This window comes from Camelina sativa, chromosome 18, assembly GCF_000633955.1.
Source record: "Camelina sativa cultivar DH55 chromosome 18, Cs, whole genome shotgun sequence".
Classification (NCBI taxonomy): Eukaryota; Viridiplantae; Streptophyta; class Magnoliopsida; order Brassicales; family Brassicaceae; genus Camelina; species Camelina sativa.
Window position 1 is genome coordinate 3686940 of NC_025702.1, and position 25595 is coordinate 3712534.

General features: G+C 39.1%; 2 protein-coding genes and 1 pseudogene across 4 annotated transcripts; 1 reads left to right on the plus strand and 2 right to left on the minus strand.

Annotated features, from left to right (window-relative positions):
* Nucleotides 6040-7948, plus strand: LOC104760503. The gene is made up of 8 exons (XM_010483443.2): nucleotides 6040-6386; nucleotides 6487-6542; nucleotides 6632-6691; nucleotides 6800-6877; nucleotides 6985-7114; nucleotides 7191-7243; nucleotides 7328-7501; nucleotides 7582-7948. The coding sequence occupies exons 1-8, from the start codon at nucleotides 6080-6082 to the stop codon at nucleotides 7726-7728; spliced, it is 1005 nt and encodes a 334-aa protein (XP_010481745.1). The 5' UTR covers nucleotides 6040-6079; the 3' UTR covers nucleotides 7729-7948.
* Nucleotides 9765-10796, minus strand: LOC104760502 (plasma membrane-associated cation-binding protein 2-like). 3 transcript variants are annotated; one of them, XM_010483442.2, is made up of 2 exons: nucleotides 10687-10796; nucleotides 9765-10464 (listed from the first exon to the last, which is right to left on the minus strand). In XM_010483442.2, the coding sequence occupies exon 2, from the start codon at nucleotides 10462-10464 to the stop codon at nucleotides 9922-9924; it is 543 nt and encodes a 180-aa protein (XP_010481744.1). In that variant the 5' UTR covers nucleotides 10687-10796; the 3' UTR covers nucleotides 9765-9921. The 3 variants fall into 3 exon arrangements, with proteins under 3 accessions (XP_010481744.1, XP_010481743.1, XP_010481742.1); XM_010483441.2 differs by having other exon boundaries at nucleotides 9765-10469; nucleotides 10687-10788; XM_010483440.2 differs by having other exon boundaries at nucleotides 9765-10486; nucleotides 10687-10755.
* On the minus strand, nucleotides 22022-23605 carry LOC109130539 (annotated as a pseudogene).

Sequence of the window (25595 nt, forward strand, 5' to 3'; positions counted from 1 at the left end):
ACCTTTGTGTCATATCTTCCCACATCTCCCCTCTTCCACACTCCTTTTCTTCCCCACTTGCACACTCCTTCGAATCTCCTTCATCATTAAACCTCACCTCATTACCACCACTTATCTTCACTCTTCACCTCCCTATAAAACAATCACTCTAATGTCTCTCCTTTCTCACCAATAATTCGACCTTCACTCCCTCACCTTGCAACTCGACCGTGAATCTCGTCGTTTTCATCCCATCCTCGATCGACGTCGTCACCGCCGCCACTCGCTCGATCCACTGCCGCCCAACCTGCAACCGTTCGAGCTACTCACATCACGTCTCACTCCCTACAGCTCCGCACTCCACTGCTCGAGCCACTCACACGTGCTATCAGTGGACAAGATCATCAATCCGATCGAGCCATTGTCACCATCTCTCTCGCTCGAGCTACTCTTCTCTACCCCGCTCGAGCCACTGTCAAATTCCGATCATCTCCGTGACGCGTCAATCGAGCCATATCCGCAACCCTCTCACTCTGCTGTACCGATCAAGCCACGCTGTTCTCGCCAATCCAACCCCTGCTCGAGCCATTCACCATCGAGCCACACGCGCGAGACACGCTCAACTTTTGATCGAGGCATATCCACTCTCACCAATCAAGCCGGTTTATAATCGAGCCACTATCGATTCTCTCCTCCGCTACACTTCCTCGTTCGAGACGCACGTCTACGCGGTCCAACTGTTCCGTTCGAGCCACCGTCTTCACTCTGTCAATCGACCATCCCCGTGATCGAGCCACTATAAAAATCTCGATCGAGCCATACTCACTCTCGTCAATTCCTCCACAATGTCTGACAATTTTTGGGACGAGATGTATGAGATGTATGGTTGTGAGGTACCATGACGTGTTGCTACTTCTAAGCCGCCTACGCATGGCGCTGGGTCAAGCAGACTAGATAAACCACTCTCTAAGAGAAAGAGTCGCGGAAAGAGGCCGGCACGAGCTTCAAACTCAAAGGAGGACGGGAGTGATTACGAACAAGAGGAACCTGCGTTGCGCTCAGAACAAGCTCCTAGAAAATCGGTCCGACGGAAGAGCGCTGAGACGAAACTAACTCCCAAGGAATACTACGAGCTGTTCCAGCAGTTGGAATTCGATGGCACAAGGTATCCCCATGTGGAGACGATGCAACAACTTTGGATTGCAGAGGATGTTCAGTATCTGTTTAGGCAGTGCCATCTGGAGAGACTCATGAACACACCCAAGAGATGCACTTATATGCGGATGAGCCGGGAATGATGTTTGATGGAGGTCTGGGTTATATTACATTTCGCGTTCACGGCCAATTCTACGCTCTCACCCTTAGAACCGTCAAAGAGATGCTTGGATTTCCCGGCGGGACGGGGACTACGCCGCAGTTCGACCGGAACGAAATATCAGCACTCTGGGCGACGATTGGAAGCACACCCACATTCACTTCATCGAAAACGAAAGCGTTGAACCTGAGAAATCCAGTGTTGCGTTACTTCCAGAAGGCAGTGGCCAATGCATTCTACGCTAAGGAAATTAAGGGATACATCACGAACAGCGAGCTTGAGATGATTGATCTAGCATTTAAAGGACTCTCATTCACGGCAATGGATGGAACCGAGCTGCAAGGTGACACGTCCAACACTTCCGTCTCGCTCTACCTCCTCAACTACATGACGTTATACAAAACTTGGGTCTCGAGACTCAACAACAACAACTCTCTCGGAGTGATATGTATGGGCGGCGTGGTGACTTGGTTTCTTGAGGCAACTGGTGTCCCATTACATTCCGAGCCACACTCACCACACAGGATCGACTTGAACAACCTGCGGCAGTTGCGTACTCTGGAGCGGGGTCTGAGGCAGGGACGTTTTATTTACAAGTTTTTGCATCCGGAAGTCGGTGCATCGAGATTACTCCTGCCTTGCGTCGAGCAGACTACTATCTTGAGGGGTGAACATGTAGAGTTCATACCTCCCACAGACACTCTGTACGAGTCTGGGGATGAGGTGCAGCGGATAGAGATTGCATATTCTGAAGCAGAGGCCGAGCCAATGGAGGAAGACACCGAGGAGTACCGTCCAGAGCAGTTCTACTTAGAGGAGTACTCATACCTGAGAATGGCTAAGGGGGTCAGAGCAGCTCATCAACGCCTCAACCAGCTTCAGCGATGGGGGGAAGCCAGAGACAAGGCGCTCAGCAGCTTCACCAAGACTATCAAGAGCTTCATGCGCAAGTTTAGCTGCTCGACTTCCACAACCGCTATCCCTAGGTCTATCCCCGAGGACACTAGACCAATGTCAAGACGTCCTTCCACGACCCTAGCGCGAACACCTTCTCCGAATCCTTCTCCAGCACGTCAATCTTCATATGTACCTTGGGAGCGTCAGCTCTCACCCGTTCCTTCACGCCACTCGTCACACGAGTCTAGGGGGAGACAGAGACGCGGTTAGTGAGGTTCCAGAGCCTCTTCTAGTCGGCGATCAGCGCGTCATTCCGTAGCTCAAGCTGAGCAAGAGGTTGAGCAGCGAGATGAAGGTCAAGGTGATTATCAGGATATGCAGGAGGTTGAGCAGCCGGTCGAACATCAAGACCTTCATCAGCCTACCGAGGTGGTAGTATCGGACCATGGTGAGTCTAGAGTCGACGACATGCAATGCGATGACCAACCGAACACAATTCAGAACACGCAAGCAGTTGAGGTAACTCCCGCAGATCCGGATCAAGGCAAGGGACAAAGCCAGTACAACGCTCCTCCTTGGGCGAGCACCAACTCCTTCTTCTACTACTGAGGTACTCCTACCTTCCTTTGTATATACCATTTCATTGATGCATTGTTTCTGTTGTGATTCTCAAATACTTCTGCAAATTTTTCCTACACAGGAGATTGTGTAATTTAAATTTGGGGGAAGGTTTGAGATGATATATCTGATGTTGTGTTCTGTGATTCTTATTTCATATTTTTGTATCATATCATGTTTGAGTCTGCATTCATTTATTTGCATAGAAAAAACAAAAAAAAAATTCAAAAATTTCGACAAAAAAATAGAGTGTGTTCATGTAGCTTACACTTGCACATTAGGATTGAGTCTAGTGTCATTCATAAAGGATTGTTGCATTTAGAATAGGGGTTGATGATGATTGTAACCTTGGTAGCATGCTGAATTCAATAGGATAGCATCAAGGCCCTTGTTATTAGTTCTTTGATGCATGTTGATTGAACTTGAAATTGTAAGATTGAAGCATGTTTTGAATTGATATCATTCCCTATATACCTGTACCTAATCCTGACTTGCAATTATCCTGTTATGCATTGAAATTGAACTCATGGATACCACATACATACTTGGATTATCTTTCTCCTTTTTACCACCTTTGTTAATCCAAGTAGCTGATTCCCATCTTTAGAACAGTTCCCCACACCATTAACCAACCCTTCTTTCAAGCCAATTGTATTCTTGAGTGTCAGGCCTTTTTCCGAGTTGAGCTTGTTAGAAAGTGTTAGGTTCTAACCGACAAGAGTAGGATCCTGTGTAGTTCTAGTTCGCGTTATCCGGACTAGTAGGAGTAGGTGAGAACTCGATTTTGGGCATTAGGTATGGATTTGTGCAGAAAAATGAAGAGTAAAAAGAAAGTTGAGGGTAGAAAGTCTTTAGGAGGGGATGTGTTTTCAAGGTTTACAAGTCTAGTAAAGGATTTGGGTTGAGCGAAATAATGAGTTATTGGTTCTGGGCATAAAACAAAAAGATTAGACAAAGAAAAGAAAATAAAATGTTTAAAATGTCTAGAGTCCTTAGAAGAAAAGAAAAAGAACCTTACCGATAGTAAAGATTTCCCAATCCGCTAGAATGATAAGAAGTGAACTCCTCCTAAGACCAAATCTAAAGAATGAAAGAATGGGTTTGAGATGAAGTTTCTGATGAAGGGTAGAGATAAGACCAACTTCGGTTTGGAATGTTCTTTCGGTAGACAGGACGCTGCTTTTGTATGTATCAGTTGGTTTCAACCTTTAGCCTTCTCTTAAGCTCAACTCCTTGTCGTGAGAGAACCTTGTTCTATATTGATAAAACTACTTGAGAAGGAGATCATCTATATCTCTGACCTTTTACCCTAGCCAAATGAGTTCAATGACATTGCTTAGCTTGATTCACGGTTCTTTGTTAATGAATGTTAAAGGGAGTGGTTGATAGGATTGCATGTGTAGATCAAAGAAATAAAGTTCTTTCACCATGCATCATAGAACTAAAAACAAGGACCTTGATTCTAACTATTCTATCCAGCATGTTTTAGGTTCTGAGACCCCAGCTTCACACCTCTCTTCCATATTTTGTTCTTGATTGTTTGCTTGAGGGCAAGCAAAGAATAAGTTTGTGGGAGTTGATATGTCTATATTTTGCATCTCCTTAGCATGCATGTGTCATACATTTAGCTAGGATAACTAGTCATTTTGCATCATTTTAGAATCTCTTTTATACACTTTGCATGTTTAGGAAGTTTTTGCATCATCCTTGCATGCATTGTGAATTTTGAAGTATTTCCGGTGTTAAGGAGACGTCGGAGACGCACACGATCGAGCCACTCTCAACCTCCACAATCGAGCCACTCTCGACCTACGCAATCGAGCCACTCTTAGGGCACCAGTCGGACCACTCAATCGAGCCATCACTCGAGCCACCGGTCTAGGGATTCAGCTTTTGATGTCTTCATCAAAGTTCTAGAGAATTGAGTCATATTTCCAATGTCGTTTATTTCAAGCCAATCGGAGGTGTGGGTCAATAGTTATTATCGTTTTAGTAGATGTGTATACACCCAGCTCGAACCACTTTCACCGACCATGCTCGAGCCATTTTCACTCGCACTGCTCGACCCACTACTACTCACACCAATCGAGCCACTAGACGCACACGGACGAAATCACGCATGCCAGGAAGACACTCCGTCTGACACGCTTCAGGAGACTCTCGAACCGACGCTCTATCTTGTCGTTTTAAGTTTTAGGGATTCACACGATTTTACTATATATACATTTTGTTAAGTCTTGGTTTAGGACATCTTATCTTTTATCTCATTTTCATTTTTGTTCTTATGGTTAACCTAGCCACCTAAAAATGTTCTCAGACTTGTAATCTGACATCTCCGAGTTTATTCGGTTTTTGTACTTGATTCCTTCTCAAAAGTTGTTCTTCTCATTTTTATCTATCTTATTATGCTTGGTTCAATGTTTTCTGTGTTTGTATCTTGGATAATTATTTTCGGATTTGAGTAGTGTAGTAGTCCTTGAGGATGTGATAGATTAGGTGGAGGATCTTAGGATGCAGAGTGTTTAAGCTTTGATTTTATGATTCCCTTCTGGACTAGTGTTAGAAATGCTAGTTTCTCTCTGATCAATTGGAACTAGGTTCGAGACATTTTCACACCCAAAAGGTGTTTGATGAATTGTCTGACCACCTAGTGCCAGAGACTTACGTTCCTAGCCTAAGAGATTAGTTGTCTATGATGTTTGTTGACATGAACGAACTTGTATGTCATGCCTGCTCAACCATGTTTCTCTAGCGAGAACTGGGTATAGAAGTGGTTGAGTCTGAGTAGCTTTTACCAAGAGATTGGATTAGCTAAGTTGTGATGTTCGTTGTCTACAACACATAAGATTAATTGAACCTACTAGGAGACACAAAAATCCTAGTATCAAGAGGGATAGGAAGAAAAAGAACACAATTGGGCCAAAAAAATTGCTCTATATTAAACAGAGCCAATAAGAGGAGCTCTTCAGTTTTTTTCCATTTTCTAATTTATTTTTTATCTCTTTTCCCTTAAAACCCCACGTTAAAACCTCCGTTGGAGATAACCTAACCAATGTATGTTCTCTAATTGTGAGAAACAAATCCTGTCGTTTCTAAAACACACGTTTGAGCTTTGTTAAAACGTCCCAAAGACTTGACTTTCTATATACAAACCTCGTGCCGTTTGTATAGTTAATAAACGGCAAGACACCTACCGTTGCAAAAATCGAAGTGAAGGTAGAAAAGGAAGAGAAAAGGATAAGACTTTGAAGCAAAGAGAACAAACCAAAAATGGCAGCTTTGAGATCTATGGCCATCTCATCTCTACATTCACTTTCTCAATACGAAAGCTGCTTCCTTTCATCTCAATTTTCAAAACCCTTGTTCATAAACCCTCCTCAGAACAAACCCAGATTCTCAATTTCGTTTTGCGTCAAGCAAAGTGACCGTGAAGAGAGGCAAATTCAACAAGAACCTAGCAAAAAAGATGACGAAGAAGAAGAAGACTATTGGGTTGTGGCAGCCGTAAGAAGCAGATACAATGAGATTGTTATAGTGGATACTGTTTCTTCCAGATACCTTCTCCTTGATTCAACTCGTGAGATTCTTATAACCCTAATTGCTCTGTTTTTGGATAAGTAAGCTTGTATTATCAAATATCAAATCCTCTGATATTAATTTAAATCTCATTTCTGTAGAGAATGTGCATAGTGTCATCAATAAAGGAGGTCAGAACTGGACTGGATCTTATTGGGTATGACATTGCTGAAATGTTTCTCATTTGAGAGATCAATGTGGTTTATGTCAAAGAGAACAGAATCATATCAACATTTTTTGTTGTAGGATGAGTTTGCAAGTTTGCCTCCTATTATCCCTGATGGTCCTATTGCAATCTATGGCTTGGTGAGCACTGTGCTATGAGTCTCATTCTGATTGTCTGAGATATGCATAGGCTGATGTTGTTTTACTCAATGATGTTGTTTACATGTGTGTGTGTGTGTTTTATTTTAGGGTGGTGGAACAGCTGCAAGATTGATTCTTGAGTTGTGGCCTTCTATGCAGCTTGAAGGTTGGGAGATTGATGAAATTGTATGTAAGAAGCTATCTTGACACAGTCAGATTATCTTGCGGTGTTTTTTTTTTTTTTTGGCTTATTGGAAACTTGAGTTCAATGTGTTTTCTTGTATGGACAGTAGTTGATTGAGAAAGCAAGAGACTATCTTGGGCTGTCTGAGCTTGAGAAACCGACCTCACAAGGCGGTAGACTTTCTGTTCTTGTAGATGATGCTCTCTCGCCTTATCAAGATGCTACAGGAAGATATGCTGGTGAGATTTCAAGATAAATGTATGTTGTGTCTTCTATTGTTCTTATCTGAAATCTTGGATTCTTATGTTGATGTAGGGATCATTGTTGATTTGTTTGCTGATGGAAAGGTCTTAGATCAGCTGCAACAGGTATGGTTATTAGTATTATTTAGTATTATTTAGTCACACATTGACACTTTGCGTATTAGTATTTTGATTTTTGATTTCCTTTAGGTCCCGATTTGGCATGAGCTGGCTAGTAGGCTAATGCCTAACGGTCGCATTATGGTGAATTGTGCTGGAATCGAAAAAGAACTGCAGAATGGAAAACCACAGTTGGTGTTGAGTGATTCAGCCTGGATGTTGAATTCTACCGTCAAGATCTTGGCAGAAGCATTTCCCGGACAAGTAAGTAACACATTTCATCTCCATCCTTTTTGAATGAAAAGAAGTAAAAGATTAAACCCCATTTGCCACTTGCATTGCAGGTTAGCTGGAAGAGAACACCAGATTCACAAGGTCTCAACTTTGTTGCCTTAACAGGAGCCTTACCTGATCTTAGTGACTGGTCTAACAAGGTTCCAGTTCGTTTGAGCGAAACAGTGAAGCAATGGAAGCTATGCGAGACTCTTTAACAAACCGATATTTTCAATTGCATTTTAACATGTGCCATCAAGAAATCAACCGAATTATTGAGTTTTGAGGAATCACCTCAAGTGCAAAGATTTGATCAAGAAGCTCAAATGTGTATAGTGACAACAAGTTTGTTCTTTGGTCTTTTCGTTTTGCAGATGTGAGCTTGACTTTGAGTTACAAGATTCTGATTGAGCTGTTACTAATCTTACTCAGTCATTAGATCTTCTCTTAGCTAACTAAAATCAAACACGTTAAACTAATTTTTTTTTCAGTTACTCCTTTTTAGCCAGACAAAGTTTCTGGACCGCTCCGATTCGACCGAGTAGACAAATAATTCGAAAATTATATAAAATAGAAATTTACATTGTAAAATCTAATCCCTTTAAAGAATAAGTTATACAAATTCGCAAGTCTAATAAACCTGCAATTCCTTTGTACAAAATAATGATTGATAAACATACTCTCTAAAAACTCATAATAAAATATTTTCAAAGAGACACATGTACAAAGTGGACATTTGACATCAATAATGAAGTAACTACACAAGTTTTTTTATTTTTAGTTAGTTTGTTAATTTGGTATGACTAATTGACTATTATCAAACTTGCATAGGAACACTCAAGGTTTTGACCAAAGTCTTGATGCTCTTCTCTCAAAGGTATAATGGTTCAAACTAGACTAGCTTTGAGAGTTTTACTTCAAATAATTAAAATCCACTATATGACAGATGAAATGAATGATTCTCCCTAGATTTAGGGTATACTCAATCATCCACATGAGAGTTGGGTTGTGAATAGTACTCTATAAAAAATCAAGAAATGGGTTGGGCTAGTAAAAAATCCCAAACGTTTGTTGAGTTCAAAGGAATTGCCTTAGAAAAAAAGATTATTTGATTTTTAATTCAGGAAAAAGAAGACTATTTTATGGAATTAAAGAACCCCCAATATTACTTACTTTTATTGATGTGTTTTGAGTTTTGACATTTGAGCCGGACCTGCCCAAGTGATACGAAAATACACACCATCCATAACATGATATAAACTCGAGACTAATTTTTGGAGAGATACAGTCCACGGATAAATCCTTTCTTTGGATATTCAAATGAGTCGTAAAGAATTGATTTCTGACTTGGATCAATAAAGCAACTCTTCCAACCAAATGGGAACCACTAGTCGACCGTCATGTGGTTAACATGACATAAACTCAGTTTAAATCAACCTTTAATATTTTATGACTCACACACACGAAGGTACAGATCGATATCACATCAACCAACATTTTTTCCGCCGGTTGAACTTATTATATCAAACGAAGATGGATCAAATAATTAAATTAGTCAGTAGTCAAAACAATGACTTTGAACACTTAATTAAAGATAAGTCCGAATCCAACAAAACTGATAGATATTTTTTATCTCCTAATAATATTATCAAGGAAGATTACGAAACTTTTAATTGTGTCTAAGAGAAAAACGAAATTCCAGTGATGCAGAAGAGTGCGTACCACGTCATTTGAGTAATAATAAATTTAAAAGTGGTTGCATATAATTAATATGTGCATATCTTGAATATCATGTTCTTTCTTGCTTGCACGTATGTTACATAATGTAACTTACATTGATATCAGAAGGAATTAATCTTAAGATTCCATGTTTGTTGCCACGATTAGAAACTATAGTAGAGAATTCGTTTCTGTAATTATCAAGCATAAGTTTTTTAATGAGTCAATTCAATCCGCAGATAAGGCTGAGTTTTCTAAAGAAAAAAAAAATGAAATTTACGATTTGTATATATAGTATAGTTTAATTCTGGACAATGTATAAAAACTTATCTTTTCGTTATCGAAGTCATTAGACTAAAGTCACTAAACTCGACTTCATTCACAGATTCAAGAGTTAAGTTACATTATGTGTGAACTAATGTTTTTTTTTCTTAATACACTGATCATAAAACTACATATATATATATATATATATATATATATATATATATATTTTGGTTTTTTTAAGGTGAATATGAAAAATAGAATTTAGAAAAATAAGAAGTGATTGTATCATAAAACATATAATTCAAGCAAGCAAATTAATGTATAGAGTAAATTCACATGGATAATAAAACAAATAAACAAACAAAATAAATTATCCACACAAAGACAACCAATACTTTTTTAGAAAAATGTACCATGAAGAAAATTCAAGCCTTTTGTGGCTCTGCCGCCGGAGTTTCCGGTGCCTTGGCCGGAGTTTCGACCACCTTAGTTTCCGGAGCCTTGGTCAACGGAGTCTCAACCACCGGCGCTGGGGCAACCACTTCTTTCTTCACCTCCTCCACAGGTTTCTTCTCTTCCACGGCTGGCTTCTTCTCTTCTTCCACGGTTGGCTTCTTCACCTCTTCCACGGCTGGCTTCTTCTCTTCCACCGTCGCGGTCTTCTTCTCCTCTTCAACGGCCGGCTTCTTCTCCTCCTCCGCAGCTGCGGGGGCCTGGACTGTAACCGGAACCTCAGCCGGTTTAGCCTCTTCTTTCTTCTCTTCAACGATTTCTATCTCTTTCTCCCCGGTTGCAATTACTTCCTCCGGTTTGGTTTCTTCTACCTTGGCTGGTTCTTCGGTTTTGACAACCTCCCCCACAACTTCAGCATCTCGTGGCTTCTCCTCAACAACATCAGTCTTTTTTTCTGGACTCTTCTCAAACAATCTCTTAAACCTTGGAACAACCTTTGATTTCCAATAACCCATCTTTTCTTAAAGATTAATAATCCAGCCACCAACAAAAAAAAAAACCATTCTTAGAACTTTTCTATATATATGTTTTTTGCGGTTAGTTTACATTAACATAACGAAAACAAAACATCTTCAACTTATATAAACCTAAACGACTAAAAAGAACGAGACAAGATGATCTGATTCACATCGATCAATCTTAGATTCATGTCTATATTTGTTCATGAAGAAACTTACCCGAGATGATGAGGCTTCGTGAGGTTCTTTGTTCTTTTTTTTGTTTGTCTCTGATTTTTTGAGAAACCCTTCTCGTATTATAGAAGGGATTTATCTTCTAATCACAGTTTTGGTTTTATTTAGAATGACGTTACTACCCTTATCCCTTTCTGTCGTTGTCCCCTTTTTCCCCGTTGGCGCCAGAACCGAATCTGTTGGCTGGTACACTAGTCCGGTTTAACAATCGTGAACCTGGAGACAGATACACAAAATTAGAAAACCAATACATCTTTTGAAAAAAAAAACTATATTTATCAAATTCATAGATCCGATTGAGCAATTTGGAAAGAAATATAAACCGTTGATTTTGAATATTCGGGTTTATTGAAAAACCGGTTCAGACTCAAAAAAAAANAAGACAGAGTTGACTATGATGAGAAGGGTAGACAATGGCGATAGTATTGTAATCATAGTTGGCAAAATATAGAAAATGTGATCTGCCATGGTGATCTGGTATTTGGCACATCCATATTTTAAGGTAATATTAGTCTGTTTAAATTTATAGTTATTTTAATATTTCTAATTTTAGTTTAGACAAATATATAATTTTACAATTAGTAGATTTTTTTAGTCAGCTCATTAGCTGTAATCTAAAATTCGTGTCGCTGTCTTGATTTAAGAAACTAAAATAGCACCAAATTGGAGATGTGTATCCTCATACTCTGGCTTTATATTAAAAGGAAATTTAGTCTGAACGAGATTATTTTATTTTTGAATAGTTAAGACAGACATCCCACCCACAATATCTAAGAATAAAAGTATGAAATCTTCATCATGTAACATGGTTTACACTCCTCTCTGTCTCACAATATAAGTTCGATATAAAAAAAAAAACAAACAAACAAATTCTAACTATTTGATTTATTATAAAATATACGCCAAAAAACACTTTGGTATTACCAAAACGGTTATAAATTTATAATTTATAAAAATACCTTAATGTTGTAAACTAGAGAAACTCGAATGAGGTTTTCTCTTCTTATTATTATTGATTCAATCGAACATTACATATATATAGGGATAGATAAACCCTTAGTATAAAACCGACTAGGAATAGGAAATAGGCAATGGACCTTCGGCCATGGGCCTTACATACTAGGACATGTATGAGCCGGGTATGGAAGATCCACCATCCGTGTTTTACAACACTCCCCCTTGGATGGCATAACCGTGCAAATGCTAAGGGATCTCCATAATGCGTTTGGGGGTGCTGCATCATTAAAACATTACCAGGAAAACCCATTGGGACAAAACTATGGTGAAGGAAAAAGAGTACAGCACGCATTACTCCCCCTGTTCCAAGCATCACTAAAAGTCTTTAAGTCTCCGCATTCCAATCTAGTGCGTGAGCTTCTTGAATGTTGATGTCGGTAATGATTTGGTGAAAAGATCGGCTGAATTGTCGCAAGATGGAACTTGTACCACTTAAACTTCTCTGACCTTTTGTAGTTCATGTGTGAAGAAGAACTTCGGTAAATTGTGCTTTGTCCGATCTCCCTTGATATATCCTTCCTTGAGCTGTGCGATGCAGGCTGTATATTGTGTTCGTATATAATTGTTGGTTCCTTATCGTCGACCATGCCACAATCTGTCCTGATATGTTGAGTCATTGACCTCAACGATACACACTCACGGCTGGTTTCATGCATTGCCAAAATCTCTGCATAATTAGATGATGTGGCCGCAATGGTTTGCTTCATAGAACACCACAAAATAGTTGTACCACCGTGTGTAAATACATAGCCGTTTTGAGACCTAGCATTATGCGGATCCGATAAATAACCTGCATCAGCAAAACCAACTAAACCTTCTTTGTTATACTTAGTATAAAATAAACCCAAATCAAGCGTTCCTTGTAGGTAAACGCAACACATGTTTGATACCGTTCCAGTACCTTTGGGTTGGACAAGAGCTAAATCTAGCTAGGAGGTTCACGACAAAACATATATCTATTCTAGTGTGGCTAGAGAAGAACATTAAGGCTCCTATAGCACTGAGGTATGGCACTTCCGGACTGAGAACTTTTTCATCGTCCTTCCTTGGACCAAATGGATCATTATCCAAATTTAAACTTCTCACAACAATTGGCTAGGCAATGGGTGAGCTTGGTCCATATTAAACCTCTTGAGTACCTTTTTAGTATATGCCATTTGATGGACAAGGATCCCATTATCTATGTACTTAAGCTGCAATCCCAAACAGAACTTAGTTTTACCTAGGTCTTTCATTTCAAACTCTTTCTTGAGATATTCAACTGTTTGGACGATTTCCCTAGAGGTTCCTAGGATATTCAAATCATCCACATATACTGATATGATTACAAATCCTTTGTTTGCAAACTTCTTTATAAAAATACATGGACTGATGGAATCATTCTTATAACCTTCTTTAGCTAGGTACTCACTTAGTCTATTGTACCACATTCGCCCACTTTTTTTCAGTCTATAAAGGGATTTGTTTAGCCTTATGCAGTATTGTTCTCGAGAACCGCTCTTATCTTTGAGCTCAATACCCTCTGGTAATCTCATATAAATTTCATTATCCAGTGGACCATATAAATATGCGGTCACTACATCCATTAGCCGCAAATCCAGTTTTTCTCTTATAGCCAGACTTATTAGGAATCTACAAGTTGTTGCATTCATCACAGGGGAGTATGCCTCCTCATAATCTATTCCGGGTCTTTGAGAGAACCCTTGTGCTACAAGCTGTGCCTTATATCTCACGATTTCATTATTCTCATTTCTCTTTCTTACAAAGACCCACTTATGTCCAACTGGTTTATATTGAATGGTGTCCTTAAGATCGGACCAAACACATTCCTTTTCTTTAATGAATTCAACTCCACATCAATGGTTTCTTTCCAATTTAACCAATCTTTACTTGGACTGTACTCTAATATAGATGTGGGTTCATGATCCTCATTTATTTCAAGTGATATCTTGTATGGAAATATTTCATCGATGTCGACATCTTTTCGGTTCCATTGTATTCCAGACATAATATAATTGATTGAGATCTCATTATTATCAATACCTTCAGGACCTTGAGGTTCAGCGTCCCAAACCTCATTTAGTACCTTAGGATTTGCCGCGACCATGTCTATAATTTCTTTAACCTCAGTGTTATTTTCACCTTTCTTAGATTTCCGAGGGTTCTTATCTTTGGAACCTATTGGTCTACCACGTTTCAAACAGGCCTTAGACTCTGTAACAACTTGATTATTGTGTTCCTTTTGAACATCAATACGTACTGGTGCATTACAAACTGGTATGTACGATTTTATTACTCTCTTTGGGTTAGCAAAGGAATCTGGCAATTGATTAGCTAGCTTTTACAAATTTATAATCTTTAGGACCTCTGCCTCACATGCTAGAGTCCGAGGATCTTGCCAATTTAAGGATGTTTGAATCCATAAAATTTCTTTGACCAGCTTGTTTGTCTCTCCACCTAACATAGGAAATTCGGATTTAGCAAACTGACAATAAGCGTATCTGGCCTTAAAAGAATCACCCGTAGTTGGCTCAAGATACTTAATAATTGACGCAGCGTGGGAACCGGATGGATCAGCTTGACCAAGGAACTCTTTAGAATCCTCGCTTGGGACCTGCTTCTCGTGAGATGAATCTAATCAAATCTTCACAAGGCTTCTTGCTCTGATGAACTTAATCGAATCAAGACATAGGACAGAGAATAATCTCGTTTTATTAATTATCAAAAGCTGCATAACAAAGAAGTAGTAGCAACACTTATATAGAGAACGATAAAAAAACCTAGCTACCCAAAGAAAAGGAAGTAATGATAATTCAAAAATAGAAGTTTAACATAACACCCAAAACCCAACGACAAAGAAGAAAAGGAAAACGGTCTTTTATGCAACACTTGATGTCCTTCATTATGTAATTCCGAAATGAGTTGAAGCCGAAGGCTACATTCCGGGATACATAAACGTGAACCATGAAACAAGAACTCCTCATGAAGCGTATAGTGAGAATTCAAACCATCCAAGAAGCATGTCGAGACGAAAATTTGTCTTGGCTGTTAAGGTGTTTGAGTGCGTCATGGTCGGTGTACAAAACAAACTCCTTATGGAACAAGTAATGCCACCGATGCTTAATGGCCTGAACAACAACATAAAGTTCCAGATCATAAGTGCTATAACGAGATCTCGCACCAGCCAATTTTCACTAAAATAAGCAATTGGCTTATGACGCTGGCTCATAACTGCACCAATTCCAGACTTTGATGCATCACAATGCAATTGGAAAACAATACTGAAATCGGGAGGAGCCAAAATTGGAGCCGAGCTAAGCTTTTTGCGAATCACGTCAAAGGCTTGTGTAGCTTCGGGAGTCCATACAAATGTACCAGCTCGTATACGATCTGTGATTGGAGCCATGAGACTACTAAAGTGAGGCACAAAACAACGATAAAAAGATGCTAAACCATGGAAACTTCGAGTTTCTGAAAGCGTTGTTGGGAGTGGCCAAGATTGAATAGCGGAAACCTTATTAGGATCAACGGCAAGGCCCTGAGCTGAAATGATATATCCTAGAAAATGCACCTCAAAAGCATCAACCTCACATTTTTTTAAAGTGGCGAACAACTTATCTCGACGTAGAACAAGAAGCACCTCACGTAAATGCTCCAAGTGATCTTCCAAGGAGAGGCTAAAAATCAGAATATCATCAAAATAAACCACAACGAATTTACCAATGAAAGGGCGAAGAGCTTGGTTCATCACACGCATGAATGTACTGGGTGCATTAGATAACCCAAATGGCATAACCAACCACACAAACAAACCCTCACGCGTTTTAAAGGCAGTCTTCCACTCGTCATCGGGACGAATGCGAATTTGGTGATATCCACTTTTCAGGTCAAGCTTTGAAAACACTGATGCCGTACCAATTTGATCCAACAAATCATCTAAACGTGGGATAGGAAATCGGTAACACACTATAATCTTATTAATAGCACGACTATCAACACACATTCTCCAAGAGCCATCTTTCTTCGGAATGAGTAACGCAGGGACTGCACAGGGGCTCAAACTCTCACGCAAAAATCCTTTTGTAATTAACTCTTCAACTTGCCTTCACTCTTCGTGCTCACTTGGACTCATACGGTAGTGTGGTCTATTAGGAAGAGACGCATCAGGAACCAAATCAATCTGATGTTGGATATCACGCAAAGGAGGCAAACTTGTAGGTAAGTCTTCAGGAAAAACATCAACAAACTCATGAAGCAAAGTAGTAAATGCATTTGGAACAACAACTAAGATGGAATATGGTACAACGACTGAAACAGGAGGTGACACGACGTCTGACACAAATGACATCGCAGGTGTGGTAACCAAGACAAACACAATATCGGAGTCTCGCATCGCAGTCTAAAACATAGATTTCTGAAGTAGTAACACTGGATTATGAGGCATAGGTTGTGTCACAGATGACGTAATAGAAGGAACTGGAGGCAATGATGGTTTCAACGTAAAATTTCGATTGTTAAAGCGAAAAGTATATATGTTGGTGAAGCCATCATGGTGTACTCGGCGATCAAATTCCCAAAGTCGACCCAACAAAAGATGACACGCATCCATAGGAACAACATCACAATATATTTGGTCTTTGTAAGAATCTCCAATTGAAAAAGCGACCAAGGCACGTTGCGACACTGAAATTTCACTACCTTTTTGTAGCCAAGCGAGTTTATAAGGAGAGGGATGAGTTTCCGTAGTGAGTTTCAACTTTGTCACAGATGAAGCAGCAACAACGTTCTCACAACTTCCTGAATCAATAATGAAACTGCAGACTTTGTCATTTATTGTGCACCGTGAGTAGAAAAGATTATTCCGCTGAGGGAAGTCTTCTGTTATACGTGGAGCCAAACAAGAACGCCTAAGTACCAACAAATTACCAACATCAGCTTGCAATTCTTCATTATCATTATGCTCATCATTATCCAGATTATCATCATCATACACAATCTCCACGTCTCTACCCATAGAATCAATTAGCAGACCTCGACGATTACGTGTTGGACAAGCAGACTGCCGATGACCTGGTTCTCCACAAGAAAAACACCTCAAAGTGCCCAAGCAATTAGGACGCAATGTGTCTTGAGGCACAATAGCAAGCTCACCTTTCGGTGCTGCAGTATCAGAAACAGAAGTTGAAGAACTTGGAGGCAAAGAATTACGAAACGGTCGTGAAGAACTCCAACTTGAAAAATTTCCACGAGTTTGTGCTTCAATTGTAAGGGCTTGTTGATGAGTTTCAGCCACTGTAAGAGGATTGAAAAGATTGATTGTATGTTGAATTTGTTGTTTTAACCCACCAACAAAACGTGCCACAATTTGTGGTTCTGTATCATTTATATCAACTCTCGTTATAAGCAGAAAAAATTCAGTGGCATATTCTTCAACAGAACGAGGACCTTGACGTAAATTGTGCAAACGCTGAAACATCAAGTGGTCGTAGTTGAACGACATAAATGTCTTGCGCATCTGCTTCTTTAATTTATCCCATGATAAAATTCTTTTTTTTCCTAATCGAACTCGAGATGCTTTTAGTTGTGTCCACCAAGCTGCAGCTCTATTGCGGAATCGCATAGCTATGACTGGAACACAACGTTCTGGAAGAACATTTTTGAATTCTAGGATCTCCTCCACATTAACAATCCAATCAAGCAGCTCTTCTCCAGCTTGTCCACCATGAAATTCTGGAATTTCAGACTTGAATCCATGCTCCCAACGAAAATCTTCTTCATCGGCATGTTCGATCACAGGAAGATGGTTCTTACCATTGTTGTTTAGTCCAGCAAAAGGATTTTCATCAAATTCAGCATCATCTTCTTCTTTCACGACTTCCTCACGTGGTGGGGGAACCTGGCGCGAATTCATAAACGTGATTGCTAACGTTAGATTAGCAATTTGGGTTTGGAGATCAGCAAGTGCTTGACGAATGATCTCAGCTTCGGTGGGAGGTGTAACTTTCTTTGCTCTCGGCATCGTAACTGGAACGTAGCAAAGCTCTGATACCAACCTGGCGCAGCGTGGGAACCGGATGGATCAGCTCGACCAAGGAACTCGTTAGAATCCTCGCTTGGGACCTGCTTCTCGTGAGATGAATCTAATCAAATCTTCACACGGCTTCTTGTTCTGATGAACTTAATCGAATCAAGACAAGGGACAGAGAATAATCTCGTTTTATTAATTATCAAAAGCTGCATAACAAAGAAGCAGTAGCAACACTTATATATAGAACGATAAAAAAACCTAGCTACCCAAAGAAAAGGAAGTAACGATAATTCAAAAATAGAAGTTTAACATAACACCCAAAACCCAACGACAAAGAAGAAAAGGAAAAAGGTCTTTTATGCAACACTTGATGCATAAGCTGCATCAATAATGGTGGGAGAATCATATCCAACATATATTCTCATCCTCCTTTGAGTTCCCATCTTAGTTTTCTGTGGTGGAGCAATTGGTACATAAACGGCACACCCGAATGTTTTTAAATGGGATATGTCTGGCTCATGACCCGTTCATAATTGGGATGGTGAATATTTATGCTCACTAGATGGCCTGATGCATATAAGCTCAGCTGCATGTAATACTGCGTGTCCCCAAGCCGACAGAGGAAGCTGCGACCTCATGAATAATGGTCGAGCAATTAATTGGATCCGTTTAATGAAGGATTCAGCTAATCCATTTTTTGTATGGACATGTGCCACATGATGTTCCACACTCACCCCTATGGACATACAATATTCATTAAACGCTTGGGATGTAAATTCACCAGCATTGTCTAGACGTATAGTCTTAAGTGGAAAATCTGGAAAGTGTGATCTTAGTCTTATGAGCTGGGCTAACAATCTAGCAAACGAAAGGTTTCTAGTTGATAATAAGCAAACATGCGACCATCTGGTCGATGCATCAATAAGGACCATAAAATATCTAAACGTCCCACAAGGTGGGTGTATTGGTACACATATATCCCCTTGTATTCTTTCCAGAAAGTTTAAAATCTCTTTAGTGACTTTTACTGGTGATGGCCTTATAATGAGTTTTCCTTGTGCACATGCTACACACGTGAAATTCTTAGGAATAACTCTTCTCTCTTTTAGAGTGTGCCCTTTAGAATTCATAATTAGCTTACGCATCATGTTAGAACCCGGATGGCCAAGCCGGTCATGCCATAAAGAAAATTGTTAATTGAACATATTATTCATTGCCAAATTAGCCTCTATCATATTAATCTTAGCATGGTAAAGACCAGTGGCTAGTGCAAGTATAGATTCTAGGATTCTCTTAGATCCTTGGGTGATTTCAGTAATATGTAGGAACTCTTGGTTTCCTTCACCTTAGTTTCAACATGTAGACCATTCAAACGAATGTCTCTAAAACTCAATAAGCTTCTCTTTGAGCTGGGTGAATATAAGGCATCACTTATTTCAAGATGTGTGCCATTAGGTAATAAAATATGCATGGTCATAGCCTTCAATTAAGCTCGCTATACCCGCAATTGTACTAATATTGGCATTTTTCAAAATGAGATTAACAAAATATCTCTTATCCTTCAAAATCGTGTGGCTTGATCCAATATCAACCACAAGTATGTTCTTGTCCTCAGCCATTTTTAAAATGGACAAGAATTTATGTTTTAAAACATAAACAAATAATTTTATAATGAAGGAAATAAAATAATTGAATTTAAACCAAAATTATATTTCAATAAAAACCAAAGTCATAAAACATAGAGAATTAAAAAAAATAAAAAAAATCAATGTTTAATTATCCTCTTTTAGGCAATCAGAAGTTTCATAATCCAATTGGTCATCATTCTCATGGTCGAAATCTCCTTCACCATCGAGATGAACCAAGTTAGCTTCTGGACCATTTTTCAAACTCTCTTGATAGAGATCAATGAGATGCTTACGTGTTATGCACGTCTTAGCCCAATGATTTGACATACCACATCAGTGACAAACTGATTTAACTTTGTGTTGCGGTTTGAATATTCTGCGGCCTCTACCACGGCCACGACCGAAGTTGGACCGGTTCCCACGGCCAGAACCACCACGTCCTCTTCCACCACGGCCACGACCATGATGCTTATCTCTATGAACGTAGTTAGACTCTTTGGTCTCCTTGGGCTTTTGATGCTCTTTCTTAGTCATGTCAACCTTGTGAGCCTCTGGTAAGGGGGTAGATCCAGGAGGTCTCAATGCACTGTTCATCAATAATAGCTCATTGTTTTGCTCAGCAAGTAGCAAACAAGAGATGAGGCTTGCATATGTCTTAAAACCCTTTTCACGATATTGTTGCTGAAGCAATATATTATTGGTGTGAAAGGTTGAGAATGTCTTCTCCAACAAGTCCTCCTCAGTAACCTCCTTACCACATAATTTTAAGATGAAGACTATCTTGAATACCTCTGAATTATACTCATCCACGAATTTAAAATCCTGAATCCTTAGGTTTTTCCAATCGAATTGAGCTTTGGGTAGGAGCACCGTCTTTTGGTGTCCATATCTGTTTTTCAACTCTGTCCAAAGCTCAAGAGGATTCTCAATGGTAAGGTACTGGTTCTTGAGACTCTCAGCAAGATGATGGCGTATATGCAAAATCGCCTTATATCTACTCTTCTCAGTGCACACATTATTATCCTCAATGCATTTGCAAAGATCCTTTGATTTCAGGTTGATTTTAGTGTCCAATGCCCATTGGAGATAGTTGTCTCCAGAAACGTTAAGGGCAGAATATTGGAGATTGTTGCACTTTGCCATATTCCACCGTTTGGAGGTTGACTGGAATTGATCCGGGAGCTAAAGACCTTGGATTTACTTTGAACTTGATCACTATCCTCGGCCTAGACACGAACAAGAACCGATCACGAACAGGAGCTGACCACGGACACGAACGGAAGCTGATCGCCGAGCTTGGACGAACATGGACTCTATGTGCGATGGCGGTTTTAGGGTTAGGAACTTTTTCTCAGTTGGGGTTTAGGGCTATCGTGCTGATAACGTGTTGTAAACTAGAGAAACTCTAAGGAGGTTTTCTCTTCTTATTATTATTGATTCAATCGATCATTACATATATATAGGGATAGATAAACCATTAGTACAAAACCGACTAGGAATAGGAAATAAGCAATAGGCCTTCGGCCATGGGCCTTACACACTAGGACATGTATGGGCCGGTTATGGAAGATCCACCATCCGTGTTTTACAACACCTAAAATATTACTAAAACAAGATCTATGAAAAATATAACACACTCTATAAATTTACAAAAAATACTTTCAACACAATTGTAATATTTTAATTCGTTTAGAGTTTAATTTTAAAACACAGTTATATTTATGGTATAACTTTTAGAGGGTAAAGTTTAGAGTTTAATTTTAAAATATAGTGATATTTTATAACTCTAAAGACAATGTACTAAGTTGAAAATAAAACTTACCTTTGTGTTAATTGTGAGAACTAAAATAACCTAAAATAGCAGTAAAACATGTTTTATGAAAAATTATAGCACTCTATCCATAAATTTCATAAAAAAGCATTATTTGACACATTACAACATTTTAAATTGATTATGAAATGAATTTAGGTATGAATTTTCCATTTTATATTTAGTGTATAGTTTTGAGGGGTAGAATTTAGTATTTAGAGTTTAGGGTTTAATATTGAAAATGTAATTTTGAAATATAGTAGTTTTCTTTATTCTTTTAAAATACTTAAAGATAACGTAATGATTTACATGTTTTTGTTTTTACGTGAGTAATCATAATAACCATTAAACTATGTAACTATAAAATGAAAAAGACCAGGGTTTTTCTTGTTATGGTGTGATTCGGTTTACTCACCAACTCTTTGTCTTTATAGTAAATGGTATATTGCTATCATGGAGAGAAGATGATGTCTTACTAACATTCCTTACTTGTCTTTTGTTAACATGCTTATCGTTTGCTGAATAGCAAATTTTAATTTGTTCCCAAATGTAACAATAACCCAGATACAAATAAGTTTATATAATATGGTAATAATTTTTTTTAACATCTATACATATGGTAATTATATATCTATTCACATTAGTTTTTATTTTATGAAACTAAATTGTAAAAACTCATGTATTTCACATTAAGTATTTGTGTCTTAATTTCTTTTCAGAGACGTATAGGTGACCAAATTGTAAAAACTAGATATGGAGATTTTTCTAGTCACGTAATAATACGGATTTTATTAAATCATGCCCGCAGTAGAACATTCAGTTTTCCTTTGTGTTGAACTACAGATATAGATTTGGATCGGACAACCTTAGCATGAGCGTGGCAACAAGTGGATTTTTCAGTTTCAACACTGTTGGGTGTGGATCTTCACCTCGTACAAAGCCCGGCCCGTTAACAATCCATAAAAGCTCAAACGAATATTGAGGCCTGAATAGGGGTATTATGGTCTTTTCGAAGAGACGGACCGATACGGTATTCTATAAATAGGGGCATAAGGCGTCAAAAAAAAGGATCAGTGAAAAATGAGCAGAGAGGGTTAGAGAAACGACAAGCGATTGACTACGCTCCCGTCCAGAGCTTAAGATCAACGAGCTTGTTGGCTCGTCTTTTCTTTATCGATCTTTTGCCCTCGCTGTTTTAACTCGTCTAGTACACTTTGTAACCCGACTCTATTTTGCTCTGGCACCAAATTATAAAAAGAATTTTGACATCCTTTCCACCAAACTAAAATCTCTAATTGTTACCAATCTGGACATCAACAAACACGATCCCAAATGTTTCCTCGACCCCAACTCTCTCTTCTTGGGGAATTATCCAATCAAAAGAATGCAATAACATAGCCATATTGTAAAGAACAACCCTCTCGACCATAGCCATTCCCGCACACATCCTGCGACCAGACCCAAACGGTAGATAATTGAAGTCATTTCCGTTGAAGTCACAAGACTAATCAAGAAACCTGTCAGGATCAAATTTTAGTGGATCCTCCCATATGTTTGTATTCCTATGGATCGCCCACACATTGATGAAAATCTTTGAATCTTTAGGGATGGTAAAGCCGGCCACCACGGTGGTTTGTGAACAGTGGCAGACCCAGAAAATGTTTTTAGGGAGGTCAATTATAGAACAAAAGAAATATTTATATCATATTGGTGGTTTGAACTCTGGTTCGGAGAGGTCAACACTAAAGAATTTTACCATCTGTGCTACTGAAACTTTATATTATTACATGTAAAAATAACTATTTTATTAGTTTACCCAGGTCAGGTGACCCACCATCTTTCTTCCTAGGTCTGCCGTTGTTTGTGAAGGGCGGCGAGGAACAAGGAGTGGAATAATTGTGTGAAGCCTTAGAGTTTCTTTCATAATGGCGAGAATATATAGAAGTTTAGAGATGTGAGATTCCTTCACTACTTTGTCTTTACCCACAATTTTGTCAAGCTCTTGTTGAGCTCTCTTCATGATATCCCGGTTGTGTAATAGCTCGAACATCGCAAATTCTATGACGTGTAATGATGTGTATGTACCAGCGAGCACCATGTCCTATACAATAAACAAACCAGCTTTGAAAAAATATATTTGCATTATGAGGGAAAAAAATAGTTAACGTACCATGAGCAACGCCTTGACATCGTTCATGTTTATTTTTGTCTTCTTATCTTCTTCATCCTTGACTTTCAACAATACATCCAGAAAATCCACAACTCTCCCATCACTGTCCCTATCCATTTCCAGCCGTTGGTTAATGATCGGTCAAACATCCGGTCCATCATATGAGCCGGTCTTCACATACGCTTAACCACACCCTGAAGATCAAACCGGAAAAAAATTCAGAGATATTAGGCTTTAGCAAGAAGATCAGACCGTCGTGCCCCATAGCATCTGCGTCAGAACATTTAAAATCATCAAGAATATATGTTCTCCCAGGTTAATGAGCCACCACAAGAAAACAAGGTCATAACCGACGGAAGTTATGATGGGCATCTGTGTGTCAGGAATTACCAACAGTGTACCGACATATTTCTGACGTTATTAGAGTTTGTCGATTTTCCATCGGTAATATACTGACAGACATAATCCGTCAGAAATCTGTCAGAATTTCTGACGGATTACTGACCAAATTCTATCGTCAGTAACGTCCATCGAAATTTGGTCGGTTAATATATCCGTTATTTTTCTTGTTCTTATCTTATAAATATCCGTCAGAAATTCCTCGGTAAATGTATCTGCTATTGTAGTCATTTATATTATTCGCTTTCCAATGGATTTCTTACAAGTTAAATTAATATCCGTCAGAAATTCATTGGTAAATGTATCCTTTTCATAGCGGTTGAAAATTTCAAATTTACTGACGGATTACTGACGGATTCCGAACGGACTAATGACCATAAAGACGGACTACAATTTGGCTGAGGAATGTGTGGATGCGATAACAAATTTTGTGAAATAAATTTTGCCTGAAGGTAATCATTTTATAGGTATATATTACGAGATTCAGAAATTAGCGCCCGTCTTGGTTTTCCATATCAAATGATAGATGTATGCGAAGATAATTGCATGATCTATTTGAGAGAAGATGAAGATAGGAGAAGGTATCGATTTTGTCAAAAACCAAGATATCATGAAACATGCGGTAGGGTTCCAGTTCCACATAAGCGGATGTGGTATTTACCGATCACAGAAAAGCTGAAGTGATTATATTAATCTGAGCGTACGACTGGTCCAATGAGATGGCACGCAGAACATAGATCAAATGGAGAGATTACGCATCCTTGAAATGCAGAAGCATGGAGGCATTTCCAATATCTGTATCCGGATTTTGCGTATGAGCCTCAAAACGTGTACCTAGGATTATCTACAGATGGTTTCAATCCATTTGGAAAGCATGGGAGGCAATATTCGTTGTCTGCCGGTAATTGTAACACCTTATAACATACTGCCATCTTTGTGCATGCGTCGAGAGTTTCTTTTCCTTTCTATTTTAGTTCCCAGTCCAAATCATCCAAAGAGATCTCTTGATATGTTTCTCCAACCGTTGATATATGAGCTGAAAATATTATGTGAACATGGTGCTTCACAATGATAATCCATGGACGATGAAGTAAAGGGCTTGGGCTTGCTATTTTGACCAACATGAGAATAATAGATGGGTTTGGCTCGTGTTTGCACTAATGGGCATGTCCTGAGGCCTAGGTCCACTAGGGAAAACCCTAGGTTTCCAAAAGAACGTCACAAAGGATGGTCAGATTGTCGGTCGCTCGAGACTGACGTAGAGATATGCGGTGCAAAGGGATTCTCCGATGTGTAAAAGATAGGCAGGAACATACATTGGCTGTGGTAAGAGTCGTCATTATTAACTTGGTCCACTGGGGAAATTCTAGTTTCATAACCGATTGCCGAGATGAGAGCTGGCTGGGGCGACTGTCTGAAGTTAACAAGGATGTTTAAGAAGTAGGGAATATCTCTAGTGAGTGAAAGTTTGGCGGAAACAGGCAGTGGCCTCGGTTTGAATCGACGATAGAAGCTAAGTCCACTGGAGAAAATCCTAGCTTCATAGTATATTGCCATAGTGAGGGATGAGAATATTTATTTCCCAAGATTTGCAAAGACAATCTCTCCGGTGAGGTGGAGATCGGCGGGAGCATACAATGGTTTTGGTTTGGATCGGAGAGAAAATTTATTAGGGTTCGAGTAAGGTTAAAAAAGGGGAAAAACGGGGAATAAACTTGAAAAAGATACACTAGAAAAAGCAGATATGAATTGAACATGGAAAGGGACGAATAGATCCTTACGCCGGCGAGCAAAAGCCTCACTGGCACGCCGGAAAATTTGGTTGAAAAGGCCTCCTCAATA

Excerpts from the sequence above, each read along its gene's own strand:
- LOC104760502 (XM_010483442.2), bottom strand. The coding sequence starts at position 10,464 with ATGGGTTATTGGAAATCAAAGGTTGTTCCAAGGTTTAAGAGATTGTTT.
- LOC104760503 (XM_010483443.2), top strand. The coding sequence starts at position 6,080 with ATGGCAGCTTTGAGATCTATGGCCATCTCATCTCTACATTCACTTTCT. Across the intron at positions 6,543-6,631 it reads ACTGGACTGGATCTTATTGG|GATGAGTTTGCAAGTTTGCC; the intron begins GTATGACATTGC and ends TTTTTGTTGTAG. Across the intron at positions 6,878-6,984 it reads GTTGGGAGATTGATGAAATT|TTGATTGAGAAAGCAAGAGA; the intron begins GTATGTAAGAAG and ends TATGGACAGTAG.